The 24,751-nt window shown below is 40.1% G+C and overlaps 1 protein-coding gene across 2 annotated transcripts in view; it reads right to left on the reverse strand.

The window, feature by feature from the left end:
* CCDC88C (coiled-coil domain containing 88C) overlaps positions 1-24,751 on the reverse strand; it is a 95,261-nt gene that overhangs the window by 64,682 nt on the left and 5,828 nt on the right. For both annotated transcript variants that reach the window (XM_068148783.1, XM_068148784.1), the window contains exon 3: positions 23,186-23,294. In XM_068148783.1, coding sequence (XP_068004884.1) covers positions 23,186-23,294 — 109 coding nt within the window. The remainder of the gene's footprint in view (positions 1-23,185; positions 23,295-24,751) is intronic.

Genomic DNA, 24,751 nt, shown 5'->3' on the forward strand with positions numbered 1-24,751 from the left:
AGTATAGTGTATGAGACTAGTTTTATTAATAAAAAAAGAAAAAAAAAAGGAATAAAACCCCACACATGCAATTTGGAAAGCACAAAACAGAGCATCCTAAACAAACAAACAAAACCCCCACAAACAAAAACCTAGAAAGGACTCAGGCACAACCATTCACTCAACTCCTTGTGGCCCAGGTTTTATTATTTCTATTAGAGTGGTTCAGAGGTCCCAACCAGGAGCAAAACTTCATCCACTGCAACTTGTACAAAAGAAATAGTGAGACATCCATGTAACTAAGATCTTACGTAGATACACGTGCAAGGCATCAGTATGCTGATGAAAAAACAGTATCAAGCAGTGGTGGAAGGTGATCCACTTCACACACTGCTTTACAAGCTGCTAAATCAACTGCTCCAGGTTGGTATGGAACTAAGTCACTGCAGATATCACAGGACAAGGCAAACCCTGATAAACGCATTTGCTTTCAGATCAATGCCAGTTGTTAACAGTGTACATTGTTTGTATCAGATGACAAAAGTTCTACGTGTATTTAAATAAAAGTACTTTTATTTCTTAAACAAAATAAATACAAAAAAGTCCATTCACTTCTAAAATACACAATTAAATGTTCAGTGGCTATGTAGCAGCAAATTTCCTACCCCAGGCTCACTAACTCCGAGATCAATCACTTATGCTACAACATACAACTAGGTTGCACCTAGTGGCAATATTGATTTGACCCAGAGAAAAGAAAATCCAATTGTGGAGCACTCTGTTCCCCTGCTTTTATTGCCAGAAGCACCTACTTAACTGAAAATAAAAAGCTTATTGATTTATCCTCAACTCCTCTCTTCAAATAATGTGTATGTTTATAACAGCATTCAGACAAATTACTCTTGACTTCTATTTTATTTCACCCTGTATTTGTCCTGGGGTGGTTTATGCAGTAACAGGGAATACGAAATGTGCTGTGTTAAAGACCTGTCACTTGACATTACAAACATAACCAGTTAAAATGCAATCCATCTGTTCAACACACTTCCAGTTAATCTAGGGTGATCTCTAAGGACCATAATTTAGCATAACATGTTAAAAAGAAACGACACAGGCCATTAGAACAGACTCAAAGCACGTCTGTATTCTCTGAAACTCAGTACCAGGCATATTCACTTGTTTTAAAAGGAAATCAGTTTTCCCATACACGCTCTGAGGATATTTTGCAGGGCTAACATCACCAGAAAAACGTTTTCACATCAAACTCTGAAACTGAAAAAAGTCCATTTCAGCTTTTAGCACCAAAGCCTGATACCCAAGTACATTAGCCAGGCAGAGCTCTGAGTTACAAGCTGCCCCACTGCCCTGGAGCAATGATGTTTATTGTATTGTAAAATTCACAACATTGAAATACAGCTTGCCATCAAGAAACAAACACCAACCCAACAAAAGCATTTCTAGGAAGATTATGCATAAGATGTGGTTTCTATGTTTCCTCTTATGAGTATTTCTAAAACTATTTTATTTTTAATATGTTGATATAAAACAGACTCAGCAAACACCTAACTGGGCACATGGTACTAGTTCACATAAAATACAACTGATTTGTCAACGCAATTTCTATAAGGTCATGAAGAAGCACAAAATTAATTAATCCAAGGCAAGCATAGGGTGAGCTGTGGGGCTTATTTAGACATTCAGAGCAAGAGATATGCACTACAACTTCAACACTGCAATGTTAAGTCCTAGGCTCTGACAAAGCACCAAGAACTCCAGATCAGCAGGTCACAATCATAGTATGGTCTGTGACAAACATAGAATGGTCTGGGTCAGAAGGGATCTCTAATCCCCTCTGCAGTCAGCAGGGGTATCCTCAACTAGATCAGGTTGCCCAGAGTCCTGTGGTGCCTCACCTTGAATATCTCCAGAGATGGGACCTCAACCACCTCCCTGGGCAACCTGTTCCAGTGTTCCACTGCCCTCACAATGCAGTGCCTTAAAAAGCAGCAGCCAAAGGTACAAAAATACAAAGTGAAGTTTTCAACTGGTCTGAAAGGATGACAGAGAGCAAATAGGGATAACCTATCCCACCCTGCAAGGATGCCTAACCAGATAATGAGATGCTACAGGACAAATGAGGTGGTTGGGAAAGTATGCGGAAGAAAAGGTTGTATTGATAATGTCCATAGGTTAAAACAAAACCAAACAATATTATACATGCTACTCATCTATTACAATAGCTACTTTCTCATTCATCTCCTGACAACCTGAACTTCTCTTTACTGAGATCTCACTTGCAGACAAACTGCTGCTAGCAACCAGTTACCGGGGCACCAAAAATTCAAATACTAGTAATGTAGAAAGGGAGTTCCCACAGTTCAGGCATGGCCCTGACAAATACCCCTGGAAATTTTTAAGGGGTATGATCACAGATTAATGTTATGAGCCTTCCAATTACTTTGAAGCAGAATTTACATCCAACAACATTACCTCAACACATTACCTGCATTATCAGTAGCACCTAACGTAACCAATATCAACAAGTCAACAAGTTCAACAAACGCGTAGCCAGTCCCTAAACATTTGCCACTGCATCAACAACTGCAAATTGTTTTTCACAGGTGGGCAAGGAGAGAAACTTAAGTAAGACCCAATGATTCCTACACATACAAATGGTACAATGGTGTTTCAATTCATAGCCAACAGATTGCCCCAAGCAGGCAACATGCAAGGGATTTTGAAGGTCAATGGACCTTGCACTGTACAGGTGAAGCCATACTAAATTTCATGTGGTTTTCCCAAAGTAACCCAAGCACTCCTGTAGGAGAAAACACTCCCAGTATTTGCTGTGTCAATAACCAGTTCTGACAATAAAGCAAAAATAAAATAGATAAAGTCACAGAAGCTAGCAGCAGTAAAAATAGTGAACAAAATGGGAGAGGGCAAGGAGAGGAAATGGGGGCCGTGCCCTCAAAATAACCTGTCGGCTTCTCATCATTCTCTGTCTGAATTATCTATGCTTTCTTGTTTTGAATGGCAAAGAGCCCTCCCATCTGCAGAGTGACTGCCCCAACATCTTAGAGGGGGTGACAGGGAAGAGGTGCAGCCATTTGTAGTTGACACATGGCTGTTCATGGAGTTTACTGCCAATAATCTGCACCTTGACAAAGCCGAGATAGGCATAACCCACAGAAGCAAGTACCAGGTCAGGCTGTCAGGAGGTGACAAAGGAGCCTCCTTCCCAGTCCCACCTTAAGGAGACCTTTCACTGGCATCCGATTCTTTTGTAAATTGCCAGCCTGGAGCTACCTGAGAAAAAAGCGATGGTGCTTCACGGATGCTTAGCCCTCGGCAGGCACACAAAGCGAGTAGATCCTAGAAGGTACCTGGGGCAGCCTCAGTAAATCCTCAGCCCCAGGATATGGGGGCTCAGATCCTATTCTCCACCAAATTCACTCGCTGTCACCTTCTCTTATATAGTAACAAAAATACTATGCGTTAGAGGAAATGGATATACAAATATGTAACACAGAATTGTGTGCGTGTGTGTGTATATATATATATTCCTGCTTCTTCTCCCCACTATTACTCTAAAATTACTACACTTTTTCAAACCTGCTAAAATCCTTCTGTAAATACCATTAGATTTCATCCACGTTGAGATTTTCCCATGTTCAAAAGCTGAGTCCCATAGCTCAGCAGCAAGAGCATTACGATTTTAGCCAACTGTGCATAGCAACAGGTTGGCTTCTTAACACACACACACACACACACAAAACACTGAACAAGTCGATAAAGTGTGACACTTTCTGTACTTGATAAAATTTAGTCTTTCAGAGTCAGGAAAATTCAGTTACTCAAGTTATTTTGAGTCTGAGAAATGACACCAAAAAACTAGTTGCTCCAACAGATCCCTTAAAAAAAAACCAACCACAAAATCAAACGTTTTGAACACATATGGAAAAAACACAACACAAGGTGCAACACCAGGTTTTAAATCTGTAATCATTAAATCTTCCCTTAGGAAGGATTCATCCTCTACACATCCAACATGAAGTCACCTTCATGTTGTTTCACACACACATACAAGACAGAAAAATTAAGAAAGAAAAAACCACCAAGCCACAACTCTGGTATTCAAGCAGGAGTTAATATCACAGCATAACAAAGGTCTTACTGCTGCAACTGCACAGCAGGGGGAATATTTCACATTCAAGAAGAAAGTTATGGAGGTTAAAAAAAAAAGCAGGGAAAAAGTCACTTCCAACAGATGCCACAATTTCACCTATACACAGAACAGGAAATAGCCAATGTCCCTCTGGTAGCTGATAGGCACAATTTACTTATCAATGGTAATCCAGGCTATGCATTCTCACACATGCATACTTGCACATGCAAACACTCTCACAGACAAAATTTTCAGTCTTGCCAGTTCTTAACAGTGTTCCTTTAAGCATCTGAAAGGCTGATTAACCCTGCTTAATACAATCTGTGTAATCTACTGTGAATCTTGCAGATAACTCATAACTGTTAACATTAATTCACTCAGCAGAGCTTTACCCTTCTTGTTCCCCCACCAGCCTCATACCACAGACCTCAGTTTAAGAGCTCTCTTTCAAGACAGCCCTAGCAGACGGCTCAGGCAGTTAAGCAGCAATGGCAAGCTTCTGATGGAGAAAACCCATTTAAATAATTGAGGTACATTGTTGAAGATTACACTCTCTCCCTATTTTATGCTTTTGTTCATTAGTACTCGCTGGTAGTAATAGCACGCTTAATGCGTACAACACCCTGAAAATATCCATGATACCGTAAGAAGAAATACAAAGGGTGCAGTTGCATCCTAGAAGATCCCTTCTTTACGCCATCTGTCACAGAAACAGAGGTAAACTATGTCACTATGTTGTTATTAACATCCAGGAAAGATTAACTTCTAATACTCCTGCTATGCCAGTGTTAAGGCTTCTGACCAGTGGATTTCCTATGCCAACAAAACAAAAATTCCTTTTTAGCTGTAACGTTTAGTGTTTTCCTGAAAACAAATGTCATCTATCATGTGCTCATACAAAAGCCTCACCTATACCTGAAAGAAAAAGCTACTTTCAAGACCTTGTATTTACTGAGGACAACCTTAAAAATGGTCACAAAAATTTCAAAACCAGCAGAGCTCCCAGACACAAGGAGCTGCTCTGGCTACAGGCAGAAAAAGCAGAACTATGGGCACTACCAAAAGCCTTTGTATTATACTAATGTAATTTTTCAATTATACTTCTTAATCTTTAGTGTCCTTTAAACGTGCAATGAAGGTGCATGTGTGTTTCTAGGCAGTTTCCAAGCTGCCTCACACGTGGATCCTATCCCTTACCAACACCAGCAGAGCTCAGGTTTACTATTTAAGCAACATAATCACAAGAAACTTAATATGACATATCAAGTGACTTGCACTCCCTACCCACCAGACCACTAAACAGCAGCGCAGCCATGGATTGGCTGGCCTTTCGGCTAGCTGAAAGTAGAGGAGGGGAGGGTAAATCCCCAGAAAGATTGCTTCAGGCAAGAGTGATTCATGCCTCAAGCTGCAGAGAGCAGCAGTACCTCCTCCTGTCTAGCACATTTAGGCTGCACTGCTCTGTAAAAATAAAGATCATTAGAATTTTAAAAGATACAGGTTACAAAAAAAGTTTATACTGTTACTGCAACTGATGAGCAGCAGATCTAAGCCTAGCAATGTTCAAAGCATGCTGAGCCCTCCTTGGTGCTTTGGAAGTCTTTAATTCAGAAAGACCCTCAGGAAAATTATTTTAGGGGCACAGAGAGAAGGCACACATCAGCAGAGTGTGTTTATAGCCTTCACCTCAGTGAAGCACAAAACCCTGGTGAAGAGATCCAGCAGAATAACAGGGAAAGAAGTAACACTAGGTCTGCTGCAAACTCCAAATGTTGACTATGGCAAGTGCTATTCCCACTTACACAGAGTTTTTCACATAACATTAAAATAGTTCTGCATACTTGAACATACTTTGGTGGAGGCATTAAGTTACTCTGACAAACCTGTTTTTTTGCTAAGAGTATCATGAATTGGCTGAGCGATGAATGGCCAACCAGAAACTGGAGCTCTATGGGAATTAGTGCAGTCACTCAACAGAAGAAATACTACCCTAAACCAGTTTGTGCTTTTCAAACCTACAGTTAAGAGTTTGCATTTTGAAGCCGAACATCTGAGATAATGGTCTTACTTCTCAGGGCTCAGAAAACAAGCAGCTCCTGCTAATTTCAAAGGGAGAAATAGAATCTTATTATCTGGAGAAAATAATCAGAGAAAATCCAGCAGTTATATTACGGCAGCTGAATCCAAGTCTAGACGCCCTGGCACCTCCGCTACCTGAGTTGACCACTTCTCAGAATCTCAGCATAAACCTGTGTTTGTATCTCCATAACATTAAGGCCTATAGTAACTAGAGGTTGCTAAAATAAGACATTTGCGTTGTTTGTTAAGACTGAAGGATGGGATGCCATCCAGAAGGACCTAGACAGGCTGGAGAGGTAGGATGAGGAAAATTTCATGAGGCAAACTGCAAGGTCCTGCATCTAGGTCTGTGCAACCTTCAATATCAATGCGGCTGGGGGATGATGAAATTGAGAGCAGCCCTGGAGAAAATGACTTGGGAGAACTGGTGGATGAGAAGCTGGACACGAGCCAACATGCACACTTGCAGTCCAGAAGCCCAGGTGCATCCCAGACTACACCAGAAGAAGCATGGCTGCAGATCAAGACAGGTTGTGACTGGTTAAACACTACTATATGTCACGCTACCACACAGGTGATTCTGCCACTCTGCTCTGGTGAAACCTCACCTGGAGTACTGTGTTTAGCCCTGGGACCCCCAACGCAAGAGAGAGGTAGACCTGCTGGAGCAGGTCCAGAGAAGGGCCACAGAAACAGAGGGCTGGAGCACCTCTTCTATGAAGACATGCTGAAAGAATTGGGGCTTTTCAGCGTGGAAAAGCAAAGGCTCCTGGGAGAACTCAGAGCTGCATTTCAATATTGGGAAGGCTGGAGAAGGACTGTTTAGAAAAGCCTGTAACAATAGGACAAGGGATAATGATTTTAAATTGGGACAGGATAGATTTAGGGTAGATGTAAGGAAGTAGTTCTTTACAATGAGCAGTAAAATACTGGAAGAGGTTGCCCAGGGAAGTGGTTGAAGCCCCATCCCTGGAGACATTGAAGATATGTGGCCTGGGCAGCCTCACCTAGTTGAAGGTGTCCCTCCTCACTGCAGGGGAGTCAGACCAGCTGACCTTTGCAGGTCTCTTCCCACCGGATGCAACCTGCGAAGCTCCATGCTAAGCAATTTCTCCTGACTAAATAAGTGGAAGACCTAATAGGACCCCAAAATTTACCACTGAACATTAACCCAAAACTGTAAAACAGAGGATCTCCCCCAAGCTAATCTGCAGTCACTGCTGTCACTTTCTAAGTGACAACACAGAAACAGGCACAAGTGAAACTGAAAATAAAAAGAGCATTCGCTGCATTTCAGATTTGCAGATACATGATTCCTTGTGAACTTTGACTGATAGCCATTCTCACGAGGTGGAGGCAACAGCTCCTTTGAAATTGGCTCAGCACAATGGAGGCAGGAACTAAGCAAGCTTCTTCAAACAGCTCTTGCCAACACCATTCAGCTCCAAGCTGCAAAACTCCTGCTGTTTCCAACTCAGGACTCCTGTGAGCAGACTGCTGATTACACCAGGTTGCATGACAGGTTTTCTGATACATGCACAGGACAGAAGAATGAGAATGAAACCTGCCCAGGGGTCGTGTTACATAAAAGACTTCACGTCACACTGAAAGGACAGGACACTGCCCTTTATTGCCCTTGCCCCCCATTAAAGAGAAAATTTATTATACTGCACTATGCATACACTCCCCTTGGTGCACTTCATGCAAGTGTTACTAGACACGCTGCTATCATGGAAAAAAAAGGGAAATGGCACAATGCAAATACCCTATCTCCTAGGCAGAGCAGATATGCATGGTCAGAACAGCCAGAGTGCCAAAATACAGTGCTGCAGGACATTTAATAAAGTGGTTTATTTCCACTTACAGTTGTACATTGGAGATCTGAAACACTCAAGGAAAGGGAATTAAAACAGCAAGCATTTTTCATCCTGATTTTTAGGGGGTAGGAGGGGAGCAGAGGGATCAAACATTTACAAGTTTCCATGAAATTTTGCTGGGGGAGGCCCTTGGGTATGTCTCCCAGCAGGACTGTTAGACCAGGCAGGATCCAGACCAGCATACACTTCAACATGCACTTTACTGTCAGGTGCAAGCCATGGGGGAAAAAAAACAAAACAACAAACAACAGGGTTTGTGGAAGATCTGCAGAAAGCTCCCCCCAGTTCCCAACATAGTTTGATTTATTTATGAATTTGAGCAAAAAGGCCTTTGCTGCCTAATTACATGCAGCCCTCTTGTCTTGCAGCATCACAGCTGTGAATCTCCTAATTGCATTTTTGGTATGCAGAAGGTAAGAAGGTTTCATGAAAAGATGACACAAAAGGCCTCACTGGTTGGTCACAAACATGGACATTGGGGTCTTTCCTCAGGGAATGGCCACTACAGAAATCAGATGTTCAGAATGTATTTCTGCCCATATGGTTCAAAGTGATGAATAATGCACTTTGGAAAAAGAAGGATGACAAAAGTAATACAACACTGCAGTAAAGCAAATAAATAACAGGTGGTAAACTAAAAATGCATTTTTAATGAGCACCTCTTTATGAACACACACAAAGTGTTTTCCACTGTTCTGTTCCACACCACTCCTCATGGATTAGAAGTATCTGGGTTATATAGAGCTAGATGTGTATGGTCTTTACTTTCTCTTTGGACATACCATGGAATTTCTTTATTTGAGATTTTGCAGCCAAACAACAAGGACTTTAAATTCTGGACTTCTAACACAGATTCTTCATTTATCATTAACTTTTTTTTCCACTAGGTAGAATTGCAATTAAAATATATAGTTTGTGGTGTGTTTTCAATGCATTTGCCTCATCAAATATGCTGTTCTTCACATGTACACTACTATATGAGGAAGACGGCAGTCCAGTGGTTGATGCAGAAGACAGCATTTGAATTCCTGGGTCCAAACAGGCACAAAACACTAACCCACAGCAAAGTGAAGGACTGCATTCTCAAGCTCTTCTCAAACAGGTTTGTACAAAATCCAGTGGCCAAGAGTGAGACACTACTTCAGTAGCAAGAGATGTTCCTGTACTAAGTGTATTAAAACCTCCTAAGAATGAGAAAATCCAGGTGAGAAAATGCAATAGGAATCATTACAGAGAACAACTGGCCAAAATGTAGAAAGCAGGAGTGGTTTAAGTGAACTGTTTCTGCAGTAGAAGATGACTCCGAAGTCTCAGGCAGTTCATAGTCAGGAAACGAGACTGTGCTGTAACACCTACAGCATAACAAAGTATGTTCAGCTAAACCTGTACCCTGCTCTGTCTCAACATAAGAGCTATGGTATCTCAAGGACTGTGTCAACAGCTTAAGCAGTTACTGAAGCCTGAATCTTCTTGCACGAAAGTCAGTGTTAACAAAACATGAACACAAATGTATAGCTCCTCTCTGAAGTGCAGCTGTCTTGCTAATCTCAAAGATGACATATTCCTCGTATATCAGTCATCACTTCAAAGTCCTGATTCATACAGACTTAGGAGCACACAGGTTATTACTTCAGCAGGTTGCTTATTTCTCTGAAACATAATACTCCTTGTAATTCTTAACTGCTTTCCCCCTTGAGGGCATATAGCATATGTCGTGGGAACTGGAGCAGACTTGCTCTGAGTATCAAAGAAAAATTAATGACTTGTCATTAAAAAAGGTGAGAGGCAGCAGTTAAACTATACCCTCTCTTAGCTAGTTCCTTAGAAAGACAGTATTTTTTGGGGTTTTCTTCTGTTCAATAATTGTTTAGATGACATCCTAATAACAAAAGGCCTATCCTATTTTAGTCTGATGAGTATTTAGTACTGTATTACATTAGTCAGCCTGGCTGTTCTGCTAAGCACAAACTTCGATGGCTTCCCAAGTGCCAGGAAACCAGTTCACTCCATTCATAATTTCTCTTTGACACAGAAGCAGTGTGTGCCAAAGAGAGGGAGCTCAAAAAGGCTGGTGTCACACGGAATGGATGATGATTAAACAAACTGGGAGTGCTTTAAATGGCAAAAACCCCTCTCTCTCTCTCCCCATCCTCACAACAACATGAAGTGAGTAGATCACAGTTAACACTAAGAGCCAAATTCTTCCTTTTTATGAACATACAACTTCCCTGAGGCCTCAAGATCTGCATCAGAGTACAAAAGTCTTTCACATCCTTTCCAAATTTAAGACTAGCATGAGAAGAGAATACCCTTCTAGTAGACTTTTCAGAGCACCCACCAAAAAGCACTGTACTGTAATTCCAGCATGGCACTGAAGACTTCTTTTCATATAGAGAGCAAATAAATGACATGTCTTATTCTGGCTAGCTAGATACCATCAGTACATATTAAGACACAGTAGTCTAGTGTGGAGAGCAACTAACCACCTGTGTGCAACACACAGAAGGGGAAAAAAACCCAAAACAATCAAACCAAAAAATTATCCAGCAAGCCTCTGTCACTGTGGATGGCCCTATTTACTATGGAAATTCAAGCCATTAAAGCAAAGTCTATTCAACAGCAGCTTCCTTTTGTACTGCAAAAGACTCCAGAACAGACCACAAACTCCTCAGCAAAGCTCTGGTCTGGCAGCATGGGTGTAATGATTCATAAGGGAACCTGTTCAAGCTGAGTTTACTGAAGTTGATGAAGGTGATGAGAGGGGTCATCCCTTCAGAAGGTCTTGCTTTGTGTTATATGCCCCACACCGCATGAACAAACTTGGAAACACTTTATGCCCACCACAGCTGCAGCTTATCTGAGAGGGAGAGAACCAGTTCTCAGAACCCAGCACACATCTATCAGAAGGCTTGCACTGCAAGTTTTGGAATTCGAGAAGCTGTATGTCTCAGTTCACATGCATTCATGCTTCAGGCAACTCAAAGGTATGGTCAATATCAACAAATCTAGCAATAGAGCAGAAATATCAAAGTTTTGGATCCAGTTACTGCCATGAATCCAGCAAATGCGTTCCTATCTCATTTTTCCCTTTACACAAGTAAATACAGTTTTTGATTTGTTGGGGTCTTTTTGTTTGGTGGTTGGTTGTTTGTTTTATTGGAGGGGGGTTGATGGTGGTTTTTTTTTTGGTTGGTTGGGGTTTTGTTTGTTTGTTTTACTGGCTATCATCTAGCTTGTTAAGGGGTCAAGGCAAGCACAGCACTTTTCTGACAACTGTTCCATTTAATTCCTTCCACAATCTTAACCTATTTCATGTAAGATACACAGATATGCTTTAATACCACTACTTTTCTTGTTTCGTGAAACGAGTTCTTTTCTTCTTATTGTTTCACAAGCACCCAAAACATTTTATGCCAAATTAAACATTTCAGACCAAATTAAACATTTCATCTGGTGGCTGGGAAGGAAGAAGGATTTTAGGATAAATAAATAAATTCATGGCTCTAGTTGGAAGTGGAGTAAGGTAACAGTTAAACAAAATTATCACAGCCAAAGAAAAAGTTTAAAAATCCACACTATTTTTTCTTACCTTTTTTTTTTGTTACTGTAGAATCAAACTAACGTTTGAAACCTCAAACAACTGTTGCATTAAACATCTTGTACAAGTCTTGCATCTGTACTGACCTGTATGAAGTACTTATCAGTATTTTCTTGCTGCTGCAGCTTTCCTCCTTTACACTTAAATACACTTTATTATAACTCCCAAACTAACTCAGCACTACAACAAATCTCCACAGTGAGAAAGGAGTTTGAGGTATCTCCAAGGCTTGTGCACTTGCCTCTTTCACAATTTGTTACAATATTAAGCAGGAACTGTTCCTTATTATCCCAAAGAAAGAACAATGGTTGAGCGTATCCCACCAAAAGAACACTGTGGTAGTCAACCACTCCTCATCGTTGGCACCAGCAGACAGAGAAGACACAAAGGCAAGCAACTGCAAGGTTTATGCTTAAAGAAAAAAACACAATCACAATGAAACCTACAGTTCAAAAAGTCTTCAATGAAAATTTTTGATACAGGCAGTTGGGAGCTTCTTTTTGTTTGTGGTGGGGAAAAGGGAGTGGTGGTGTTGGGTTTGCTGGGGTTTTTGTTTTGTTTCCTTTTTTTTTTTTTTTAATATGGCTTTATTTTGGAATTGAAAACACAAGGATCATTTTCCCAGCCTTTTTTCTGCTTACACAAATGAATCTTTCATCTGCACCTCTCTATTAGTTCGGGGTGGGTGGGGGAAATCACAAATGAAGAAGTGTAGCACTATAAGGTAAAAAAAAAAAAAATATATATATATATATTAAGACAACTTAAACCTAGGGGTAGCCTGATAACTTTCTTTGGCATGTTGTTCAGACTGCTGCTTTAGAAACTCAGATTCATCTATCCAAAAGCATCACACAGCTAGCAAGTTACAGCTTTTGGTTTCATGGTGCTGAGAAGGTACATTTAAAACTACCATATAAAAAGTTTATTTAAAACGAATGTGCTGAATGCATCTTCTTGTCATTTCTTTTGCATATTAAATATGGTTGGTGAAAGCACTAAGATTCCAGGGTATAACAAAGTTGGGAATTGTATGCTGCCTGTTACAGAAAGCAGCAAACTTGTTTGTGTTTCAAGCATCACTCTGCAGTGTTCATCCAACACAAGAGAAAAAAATCACAAGAAACCAAAACCCACTACTCTTTACTATTAACCTTCTCAACTAACAAAACACTGAGGAATTAAACTTAATGCACCTTCATGGGAGAGACTTGCATGAGCATCAGCAAAATCAAAGTGGTTTGGGAGTTTTAAATGTATTTAAGATTTTCCCTTTAGAGTCTCGAGAGGTTAAGCGATTGGTCACAAATGTATTTCTACTTGTTTATAAACAATCTTCAAAGAAGCTTCAAATGATCTGCCCTTTATAAAAGGATGACTAAATACAGGCCTGACTGCAAAGCCTTCATGCCTGAAAAGCAGAGAGGTTCAAATTGTTATAAGAACTGTTTTTCACACTGTCACATCAACAGAGCTCTCTCATGTGAGGGCATCTTACTAGCAAGCTGGATAGTGTATTCAAAGCCTCCAAAACTAGGTGTCCTGCTAAGCTTATGACGGAGAAAGCATGTCAGGATGAGCCCTTCTGCAGATATTCAAGTGGTTGCCATAAACACTGTAAAAATCTGATAAAGTGCGATAAATACCTTGACAGTGGTAAAGGCTGCAATATGCTGTCAAGGAGAAGAGCCAAAACAAACCATGATCTGGCAGACAGCTCTGGTTTCACAATATCCAAGGGTATCAAAGCGAAGCTGCTTTAATACCCCATTGTGCGTGATGCTCAGCATCTCAAGGTGCACCAAGTCAGCCAGAAAAAGTCAGTGCCACTTAAAATTAGATCCTATAGCATACAAAGAAAGTGCAATTGCAAGTTAACTGAGGTGCTTTAAGATACAAGTGGCCAAACTGTGGTTGCATTTGTTGTAGAGACAAGTCTTCAAGCAATAACTAATTATTTGGAGTTTGAATCCCACAATTCCATAGAATTTAGGCACAGCAACTTACAAAGAAGAAGGGCTAAATGAAAAGGGGAGATTGAAAATCACCTTTCCAATCAAGATTTTGGCTCAGCCTACAAAGGAAATGGTTCAAGTTTAAGAACTAAAACAGAGCACTCTGGTTTAGTTTCTTCTGCATGACTGGAAGCTGGGAGCTAGATTAAGTGCCAGAGCACTGAAGTATAAGCAAGGCTTCTAATAATGGCAGCTTTTGTGGTCCTCCACTACAGATTCATTCTTTCTGCATGTAAAACTGCAAAGATACATCCGTGTGCTGTTCAGATAAGCTTGTGCCACAAAACTTGAAGACAGACAAAGCTTTCAATTCTAACCCAAAGCTTTTCCATATTTAAGAAAACACAGCACACAGGACGTTTTGTTAAGTGGGGGTTTTTGTTTGTCTCTTAGTGTTTTGGGTTTTTTCCTCCTTTTTGAAAGACTAAAATTGAAGAAGTGACCTTAAGACATTTATTACATAAACTGAATTCCTTACACTTAAATTGTAGTTCTGCTTTGAAGTAATTAAACAGTCTTTAAAGACTCCACGTAACTCAGGCAGGCAACTAGTCAAATTAGAAGGCATTTGCTTTGATTGTTTTGTGTTGCTTGTTTTTAAACAAAAACACCACCACCACAAAGTGAAAGATGCTTTACTTTTAAGGTAACTATTTCTCACTAGTGACTCCTTTTCTTTGGAGCCTGCATCCTGACAAATGAACCTTTTCATTTATGTGGTATTTCTGCATTTCATTGCAAAGCCTGAAAAGAAATTCACAGAATGTTAGGGGTTGGAAGGTATCCCGAAAGATCTCTTATCTAATCCCTGCCAGATCACACAGGAACACAACTGGGTGGGTTCTTAATATCTCCAGGAGATACTAAGCTCCTTCCAGTTTCTAGCAGCAAATGCTTATGCCTCCTGCCAGACTATACCCACTTTGCTTTACTGTAACACAGCCGCTTCAAAACAAACCACACATTAACATCAGTACCGCCCTCCCCTTTTATTCTAACACACTCTGTGTGCCAAATCGGTCTTTCTGTGACACAAATTTGATACTGCACTCCCTCACAAATAGCTTTCCAGTGGATATATTACAGATGGGATCATCATTTTTATAAAACAAATAAAACAATCAAAATCCAAACAAACCCACCCCCGACTCTTTAAAATGCCACCGAGAATTTATCACTATTCTTTTTCTTCTTAACCTTACAGCAAATAACTTAGATACCTTTTGAATCAGTTCTTTACCACCAGGTAAATAAGGTGACTTTTTCTAGGGGAAGGAGACCATCTATCATAGCTTAAAGACATTAGTAATCCACTAAATCGTTTTCACAGGACAGGAATATACTTAGATAGAATTCATACTATATTTTTCCCCTTGTGCAGAGACCAGGAGTCTTTCCTACTACTCCCCAAAGGAGTAGATGTCCACCACTGTTATTCTCATCATTTAACAGCCCCCTAACAGTGTCATTCTAAGTCTAAAAAACAAATTAAATAAACATCTAGAGACTTTCAATAACGTTAATGATGAAAGAGAACAGACAGTGACAGCCCCACAGGGGCCATTTCGGTCTGCTAAGCAGATTTTTATTTATGCACTTTTACTGGCCATATGAGGATCCAGTAAAATTTAAACACTTAACTCCCCTTCAGCTCCACCTCTTAACCACAATGGGGAACAGAACAGATACCAGTTCACACAGCTAATATTCAAATAGCCCACCTAAACACAGCTATAAATAATAACAAAACCACCAAAATGTTGCTTAAAGTCAGTACACATACATGTTTATTTTCTACTTTATTGGCTTTTTAGAGTTTGATTTTTAAATCCTTCCTTTCAAAAATTACAAATGGGAGATGCATGCATATAGCAGCAAGCAACAGCATTTCAGTATCTGTTCATTCATGAGCAGGTACCTTCCTTCTTTTGTACTGACAAAGTCCATATGCTATATAAAGTAAGAAACACACCCTTTCCTGTGGTTTGACTGCAGCAAGTAAACTAGCACATTAAGGCTTCCTCCAGTCCCCAGGTAAGTTGCTTCCTCAGGTCCAACATTCTCAACCAGGGTAGGTAACTCCACTCCCTCCAAATCTATTTCTTGGCCCAAATGCATTCAGGTTTGCCACAAGCACTGTAGGTGAGCAGATCTTTACAAACCAAACCCTATTTTGTTTTCAGAATACAACTCTGCATTTGGATACTATGCTGTATCCAAGATCCCCTACACATTTCTGAATTAACAATCACTCCTTCAAAACAACCGCTAAGCACCACTTCAAAAGACATCTCAAATATCCATCCTATGTAAGAAAAAAGTTGTGGAAGAATTGCTTACAGGTCTAGTAAGTCGTTAAAACAAAGCACTGTACAGCACAAAAATGTGAGAATTCACAGAGTATCACAGTGTCACCAAGGCTGGAAGAGACCTCAAAGATCCTCAAGTCCAACCTGTCACCACAGACATCATGACTAGACCATGGCACCAAGTGCCACATCCAATCCCGTCTTGAACCCCTTCAGGGACGGTGACTCCACCACCTCCCTGGGCAGCCCATTCCAATGGCAAAAGACTCTCTCAGTGAAGAACTTTCTCCTCAGCTCCAGCCTAAACTTCCCCTGGTGCAGCTTGAGACTGTGTCCTCTTGTTCTGGTGCTGATTGCTTGAGAGAAGAGACCAACCCCCTCCTGGCTACAACACCCCTTCAGGTAGTTGTAGACAGCAATGAGGTCTCCCCTGAGCCTCCTCTTCACCAGGCTAAACAACCCCAGCTCCCTCAGCCTCTCCTCATAGGACTTGTGCTCAAGGCCTCTCCCCAGTCTTGTTGCCCTTCTCTGGACATGTTCAAAAGCTACTTAAAAATCTCTTGGGAGTGGAAAGACTACAGCAGCTGAATTAGAGGCACAGAGACACCTTTGCTCACACTGCAGCACAGGGTCACAGATGTCATTGGAACTAATGGGTACCAACCCTGACACCAAATCTTGACACAGAACCAGAGTTGTGTAAAAACCCAAGACTCTGGACTGAATAGGGTATGCCACAATACAGCATGGGACAATATCCTCAGTAAAAGCCACACCAGATTAAACAATACTTTTGAGAGACACAACACAGAATTAAAATAAGAACCCCAATCAATTTAATTTGCCACCTGCCATTAAAAGGATGGAATTACTTGCTTTGGGACCTATAATGCAGGAAGGGAGTTTGTTTTGTAGCCATACTTCACACATTCGTGGAAGTCATCATCTTGTCTCTTTAAAGACTTTTTTTAAAGGATTAAATAACATGCAATTCACTGCAGAAACACAAGAACTAAAGCAATTTTCATTTATTATTTAGCAAAAATAAATCTCAAAGCTATTTTCAGCCACAAGGGACATGAAGACTATTTTCTAACCCAAAATTGGTAGGCTGTACTAAACCTAGTTCCCCCCACAAAACTTCAGCAGACAAAAATGGGACATTTTCCTGAAATCTAGGCAGCAGCACTGAATGTGGCTGTCTGGTTAGACTGTCTGAACAGTGACTTATGTCTAAAACCTAATATCCAAATATATATATCTGCAGTTGAAGACTAAAATACCCTGCGGCTTTAGCATTAGTAATCTCCTAGACTGTTGCTGTGATTAACATTATGGTTGTCTTTCATTAAGAAAAGCCACACACACTCTCACATTATCCTTTTTTAAGCCATATAAAACACACAGTGGATGCATTCTGTAATTCAGACATCCCAAGAATTGTTTTCAATTAACATGTCAGAGGTTAAATAAATACTGCTATATGAGAACCAAACAGCTATTCCATACTGTAAATTTCTTACAGGTCACCTCTGTTTGTGTTTTAGGACACTGCTGCTGTTTTCTTGGTTCAGTTTTCTCATTTGTCTGTGCAATTAATTCACACCCCTTCAGCTTATTAAGTAAAACAAAGACAAAACACACAGACACATGCCAACCTATTCTGCCCTTTCCCATATTCTAGCTCCAGGAAATTACAGACAATAAAGCAGTTAGAAAGCCAACCTATTCTCTTCCATCTGTTTCAGGTCACTATTTCATTCTGCATTAAAATGCATGTGGAGCCTTGGGGGGTGGGGTGTGGAAATCTCTTTAAGCCCAGTCCTCCATTAAACTTCCAGACATAATTCAATATATCAGCTGATTGCATCCTAGAATCGGAGCCAGTAATGTCAATCAGGTTGTCCAACAGCATGCAACTAGCAACCTGAAATGGTAACACTCACTAACCTGGGAACACTTTTAAAACTGATCTCTGCATAACCTTATTTCAGCTCCAGGGCAGAAAGGTTTGTCTTGCTCTTCTGGAAATGAGCAAGACACTTCTCACTAAGAAAGCATCAGACAATCTGTCTGGTAGTAATGAGTCACACATCTCAGCCTCTTTCTCACTGAAATACTTGATAAGAGGATCTACACAAAACAATCATGATCTTTGCAATTCTTATGTTAATTCCACTTGGAACAGAGGGCTATTTTCAGACAAAGGACTAAATCAAAGACTAATATCAGCAGTTCCCAGAATGTGTGTGCCAAGGTCAGTCATTTCTCTGCCTTGCACCCGCCCCCCCACAGTAACTGAATGTCTTTACCAATCTTACATGCAACCTTTATGTATCATAATCATGCTACTGCAGAACAGAAAACCTAACTCAAAACAGCTTTGCCACTGGAGAACCAAGGGGGCCTCATTAAGCTGAGTACTGCATAAATGCATATAGATAGTCTGTGCCTGCAGCACATTTAAACTAGAAGTCACATTACAAATAGGAGTTGAAATAAATAAGAGACCTAATGCCCTACTCCAGGTTATGCCAGTGGTAGAATCTGCCAAGTCCTAGCTCACTGCTTTTCTGAAACAGTGCATCTCTACAGTAATACCTTTGTACTAAGTTATTTGTCTTACTAAGTTATTAGAATAAACCTTTATTTAGAATAAACCAAACCAGGTTGGAAGAGACCTTCAAGATCATTGTGTCCAACCCATCAACCAATCCAACCCACCCAAACAGCTAACCCGTGGCACCAAGTACCCCATCAAGTCTCCTCCTGAACACCTTATAGAAACTCAGTGACTGCTCTCTGTTGTTTTTTCATGCAGCTGTAACTTCAGGTCACAAGAACACATATGCTGCCTTTGGTAGGTGCAACAATACAACTGCCAATGTAGAAATTACTAAGTATGCATATAGCCATCTCAATGTACAGAAAAGGGCAAGAACATACACTTAAAGAGTTCATGATATCAAAGTACATGAATTAGAAAGTTTATCTGTTGAAGCTTGATACCTTGTTCCTGAGAAAGCTGATATTCTTAGTTAATAATCTTGGAATTTAAAGCTCAAGTTGAGGAAAGACTGACCCTAAGCCAAGTTGCTAAGATCTCTAGGGAACAGGAATCAATGGAAAGCTGTCACCCAGGCATACTACAGTTTAACACACCAAAGGAACAACAGAAAAAACCAAAACCCCCCAAAACAAAAACCCCCACAAACAAACAACAAAACCCCCCCCACAACCACCCACCCAAAAACACGGGGAATTTTTGTCTAATTCAGTAGGCCACTGTGGGTACAAACTCTCCTGCTGAGAACAAAGGAATGCTTTTTGACTTAAGGGTGTGCAGGTTTATGTGCATTTCTAGCATTTTGCTATTTACTAAGAACTAGATTTAAAACTTCAGTGAGTAGAAAATGCTAAGGGTTACAAGTTATGTTTTTAAGCTGTGCAAGTCATACAGCCATAATTGGTTTCAGAACTGTCTCAGTAGAAATGTTTTCTTTTAATGAAGAGATATTTCCAACCTATTTAAGAAACATGAAGCTATCTGTTAGATATTTAGTGGTCATAACTGCAAGGCAAACTGGCAGCAAAAGTACAGTCATAACCACGTTGCAGCATTTCTTCTAACAGCATTTCTCATTCACATCATCCAGAGATGACCATAATACTCATGCAAGGACGAGCCAAGGAATGATCACATTGTTTATCTACTTCTCTCCATCACCATTTACATTAAAAACTTCAGGTTAAGAATTTTCACTTGAGAGTGGTGTTGGAGTGATTATTGGCATTTGTGAAGGATAGGATAACATTGGAACAGATCCTTCCACAGATTTATTTTTTATAGTCTGCTATCACACAATTTTTAGTTCCTTAGGAAAAAAAAAACACGAAATGCAAGGACTGACATGAACAGAAGCAGCACAGCAAAGTCACTTCAAGCTTCCCCTGATAGTCTGTCTTAGCCTCATACCAAAACTCTCTAGGTACAAGCATGTTCTCCAAGCACTGGAAGGAAGCAAACTAAGTATCAGTAACTACAAGACTTAGACACTCTACAGTATGGCAAAGGGATAAGTAAACACCTCTCAGATTTCCTAGCTTTCCTCTTCCATCATCACAAGTGACAGAACCAGCTTGCATAGGTTGTTGCAAACTCAAGGGTTGCTTTGGTTGTTTTTTGTTCAGGTTTTGTCCTTTTTTAAAACAAACAAACACTGCCAACAAACTCTGCCAGGTAGTGCCACACCAATATGAGGGCAGTTGCCACAGCTAGGATTAATCACTATTTGGAAAAGAAGCACAAGACCCCAGGGAATTAAGGCTGTAACAACTCACTTTCAGCAAGGGTCAAGAGTGCTTATTTCAGTGAAGCCAAACATGTTCAGTCTTGCAGTACTCACACCTGAACTATATATTCAAGCCAATTTAATCAGCCCAGTAGATAAGCATTCATGGAGCTCACAATAGAAGCACTTCAAAGCAAAGTTGTGAGAAAGAAACTTCAGAAAGTTAATGAGTTAGAAAACTTCTAAAACCAGACGTTATTTGACCTAGAAAAGACTTCTCCATTACATTTACCCCTCCCAAGTTATGTCTGCTGAAGCACAGACAGGAAGTAATCGTTATGGCTCAAATCAAAGCCAAACTCCACCAATAACCTGGTTTGTTCAGTCATTCCTGCAGAGATCCCCAGCCTAAGAGATCAAGAAAGCCTCAGCACTGTAGAGTATACCTGGATTCATGCTTCTAGATTAGACTTGTCCATGCTATCTGAAATAATATTATCTGTATTAATGAGAAACCTGCTTTAACAAAGAGATTAGCTATACAAACATAGAAAAAAATTGGTATTAGATACAGATATACTAGATAATTGTGTGATCTGAAATGTCAACTAGCCTCTGAATATCAGAGTTAATTTTAGTAGCGACTTATGTCACCTTCCTCAGATACAGTTTTGCAGTACCACGAACTCACATCACATTCTTGATGGCTTTCTGCCCAATGCATACCTCCCAGTGTCATTCAATAAAGCATGAGGTGGCATTTGAAGACCTAGTCTACCAAATTCAGTAGCTAAGCCATAAACTGACTTGAGTCAATTAACTGAAAGGGAATGTAAAATCTCAAGGCCAGCAGTGTATTTTTAGAGCTTCTGTTTCTCTTGAGGAAGCAGCATATTCATGCTCTTATTGTTTGTCAGGAACTCCCCCCTCCACTTCCAGCATGCAACTGTATCTGTTAACACTTAGCACTACTTCAAACAATGCCCACAGCCTCAAACTATTTTTAAAGATTGTCTAATATTCATGAGAGAATAGTTCTAACAACAGCTAATATACTCCACAGCATCCATTTGGTTACATGTTAAAAAAACCCACTAGTAAAAGCTACTAAGATTATGAAACACCAGAAACCCTCCAAATAGCTAACAGAGACATTATCACAGGGCTTGGTTACAGCACAGATGGCCTTAACCCCCCACCCCCACCCCCCCCCCCCAGATTATGGCGAGTTGAAGGCTGCACACCACCACATGAAAGGAATCTCAGACAGGCATCAAGACCTTGGATTTGCCCAGACCTTGTGATTGTGACAAGGACAAATAAGTTTCTTTTGTAATGTTATCTTAAAAAAAAAGAAGAAGTTATTTTATTTTAAGCTTTGCTGTAAATACAAAATTTCAGCTCTCACAACTGCTTTGTTTACATTCAGTATCGTCTTCAGGCAGCAAAATTCACAGCACTTAATTTCTGGACCATGACAGGAACACCACCATTACACCTGCCACTACTGTTTCCCATTGAAAACTCTGCATTTTAACCTATTTTAGGTGTTGCTAGCTCTATTTTAGAGCTCAACAGCTCAGTCAACAAGACACCAGGAAACATATCATGTGATGCCAAATCATTTTTCTTTTTTTTCCTAACTCTAATCTCTCTTTAGGTACTCAATTTTAAGAGATCAGATTATCAGCTCCAAGACAAACAACACACATGAATAAAAAGCTTTAGGGTCTCAACACCTGAAGGTCCAGACTCAGACTGCAACTCTTGTGGAGGTTATGAGAACAGGAGGAGGACAAAAAGTCCTGTCCCTGTCTTTAAACACAGCTCTTTTTCCTTGTAGACTATATACATTTACACCATTCAGTAGGTTAACAGATGAGGGAAAAAACCCCTTCAGCCTCTAATTATGATGAAACAGAATTTCCCCATAGGAAAAACAAGCCTCAGGAATGACATCATGTTGCATCAGCATCTCCAGTTCTCAATAGTCAAGACACAGGTCAGTTGCCTTCAGAAATATATTATATTTACTCTCCTACATCCTCTCAAATCTGAGTTACACATTTGATTTTTTTTTTTTAACAGGCCACTGGAACTTTCATGTACGAGTCATCCACCCCACCAGACTTTTCAGAAGTCATTCTTTTAGGCTTCTGTAAGCAGGTCCAGAAGCAGAGTAGTGGCAATAATACAGAATAGCAGTGGACAAGCTGTGGAAGAGTACAGCACCAAAAGGCACTACTGTAGTTGAGCATTACATCTCTCCTGTGTTTTGAAGGCAAAGCCATCACAGTCTACTCTTACACATGCAGAAAGGAAACATTCAGGATGACCACACTGACATCAACTCCTATAATTCAGTTCTTTTGTCCATTATATGATTGAGATACATGTGTAGAATCACAGAATGTTAGAGGTTGGAAAGGATCTCTAGAGATTGCCAAGTCCAACCCCCCTGCCAAAAGCAGGATCACCTAGGGTAGCCCACAGGAATGCATGCAGGCATTTCCTCATAATTATTCATTTGTCAGCAGGACCTTTAAAAGAAGCTGACTTGTTTAAAACAAGTTTAGTACCCAAAAACATCATTCCAATTTCAGCAAACTACATACATACCTCACAACCATACCACAAAAACACAATTTCTTCTTTAAATAAAATTGGGGGACAGGGAAGCAGCCTCTGGCCATAAGGGATACAGAAGGTAGTGGTATTGTCATTTCAAAAGGAAAGTGTGGCTCAAAGGACTCCTATACCAACACAATTTCCTCTCCATTTCTTGTAGTAAGCTTCTTTTTGAGCCATCAGCCCTGGCACTAGCTAGTGCAGTAATAATCTCCATGGATCAGAGCGCAGAAATCTCACCTGATAGTAAGTCTTAATGTTTCTGACTAAGATGGTCAGGTTTTGAATCCGAAGATAAGTGTCATTATTTACATGCTTGTTGACACGTTGGTTGGTTGGTCGAGGATCTCTATTGAAAGAGGAAAAAGAAAATAAAGTACATTATTAGTTTACTCAGTGCTAAGACTTAGCATCCTAACAATGCACCATTAGGAATGTCCTTAAAAAAAAATAAGCATTAAATGCACTGACATACAAGATACATCTACATTAATTAATAATAGAAGCAGCTCATTAGCTTTGCAGCTACGTATAAGCTGGAAATCTTCCTCTGCACCACAAAGCAACCTACTTTAGGTTAAGCCACACAGCCATTCATGGCAGTTTCCCTCCTTATGTACGTTTCCCCAAAGAAAAGAGCATATTTAACTTCTGCACACTAAATCAATGCAGTCTCTGATAAGGGGCTTATCTTATTCAAATAAAGGGAAGCCTAGGAAAGACTACCAGGCCTTCCTTGGCTTTGGAGTTTTGTGACAAGAGCAGGATGATCAATGATCACTGTTCAAACTGCAAAACTCAGATGTATTACACACTGAAGAGGGAAAAGAGCACTGCACTTCTTATATCCATATGATCTAACCAGAACTTTCTCATATCTACACTGTGTCTCAAAAAGAGCTCTAACTGGGCTCTAATTCTCATAGGCTTCAATATATGAACAAAATATAAACATAAGCAGAGATATAAGCAAGATGGAGAGAAAAAAAGTTGGTGGAAAGATTTTAGTGAGAAAAGTCTGGAGTTTCGGTCTGATTTTAAAGGACACAAATCAAAATTGTTCCTGAAAACATTTTATTTCTAGAATGAAAGGTGTGGGGGGGAAGCTGCAAATAATTTAATATGAATGTGCACCTTCAGATTATGTGTAAACCCTAACACCTTGGGAAATAAATAAAAAAGGAACCTGAAACTCTTTATCTGCCAATAGTATACATCAAAGCCTCGTGTCCACCATCTATTTAATAAAGACTCTTATCAGCAAACCCCTACACAATTCAAACACCTGCCTTGCAAACTTCTGCTTTAGCTGTTAATTAAGCTATTCACAACTCTTCCAGAGCCAAACACTGAATTCAGGCTTTGACAAGGAAGTAAAAGTGGAAGTGATCCAGTATTTATTTTTTTTAAATATATCTGCCAAAGTTTACACAAGTATGTCAAAGAGCTTTTTCTGTACTTTTTTTTAAGTAGAACTATCCCAAGGCATCTCTCTAGTGAAAGCAGTGCTCTGTGTATAAATATAACAGAGCATACAGGTATATGCCAGAGAGGAGAGAAAACTGCAGTGGCATCAGATAAAATCAGAGACAGCATTTAGGTACCAGGATTTAAAAACAAATTTAACCACAAACCACAGGATGTTAGGGGTTGGAAGGGACCTCTGAAGGTCATCAAGTCCAACCCCCCTGCCAAAGCAGGACCATAGAATCTATCACAGGTCGCACAGGAACGCATACAGATGCATCTTGAAAGCTTCCAGAGAAAGAGATTCCACAACTTCTCTGGGCAGCCTGTTCCAGTGCT

Source organism: Melanerpes formicivorus, unplaced genomic scaffold (assembly GCF_026170545.1).
Source record: "Melanerpes formicivorus ecotype bairdi unplaced genomic scaffold, bMelFor1.0.p_v2 SCAF_17, whole genome shotgun sequence".
Classification (NCBI taxonomy): Eukaryota; Metazoa; Chordata; class Aves; order Piciformes; family Picidae; genus Melanerpes; species Melanerpes formicivorus.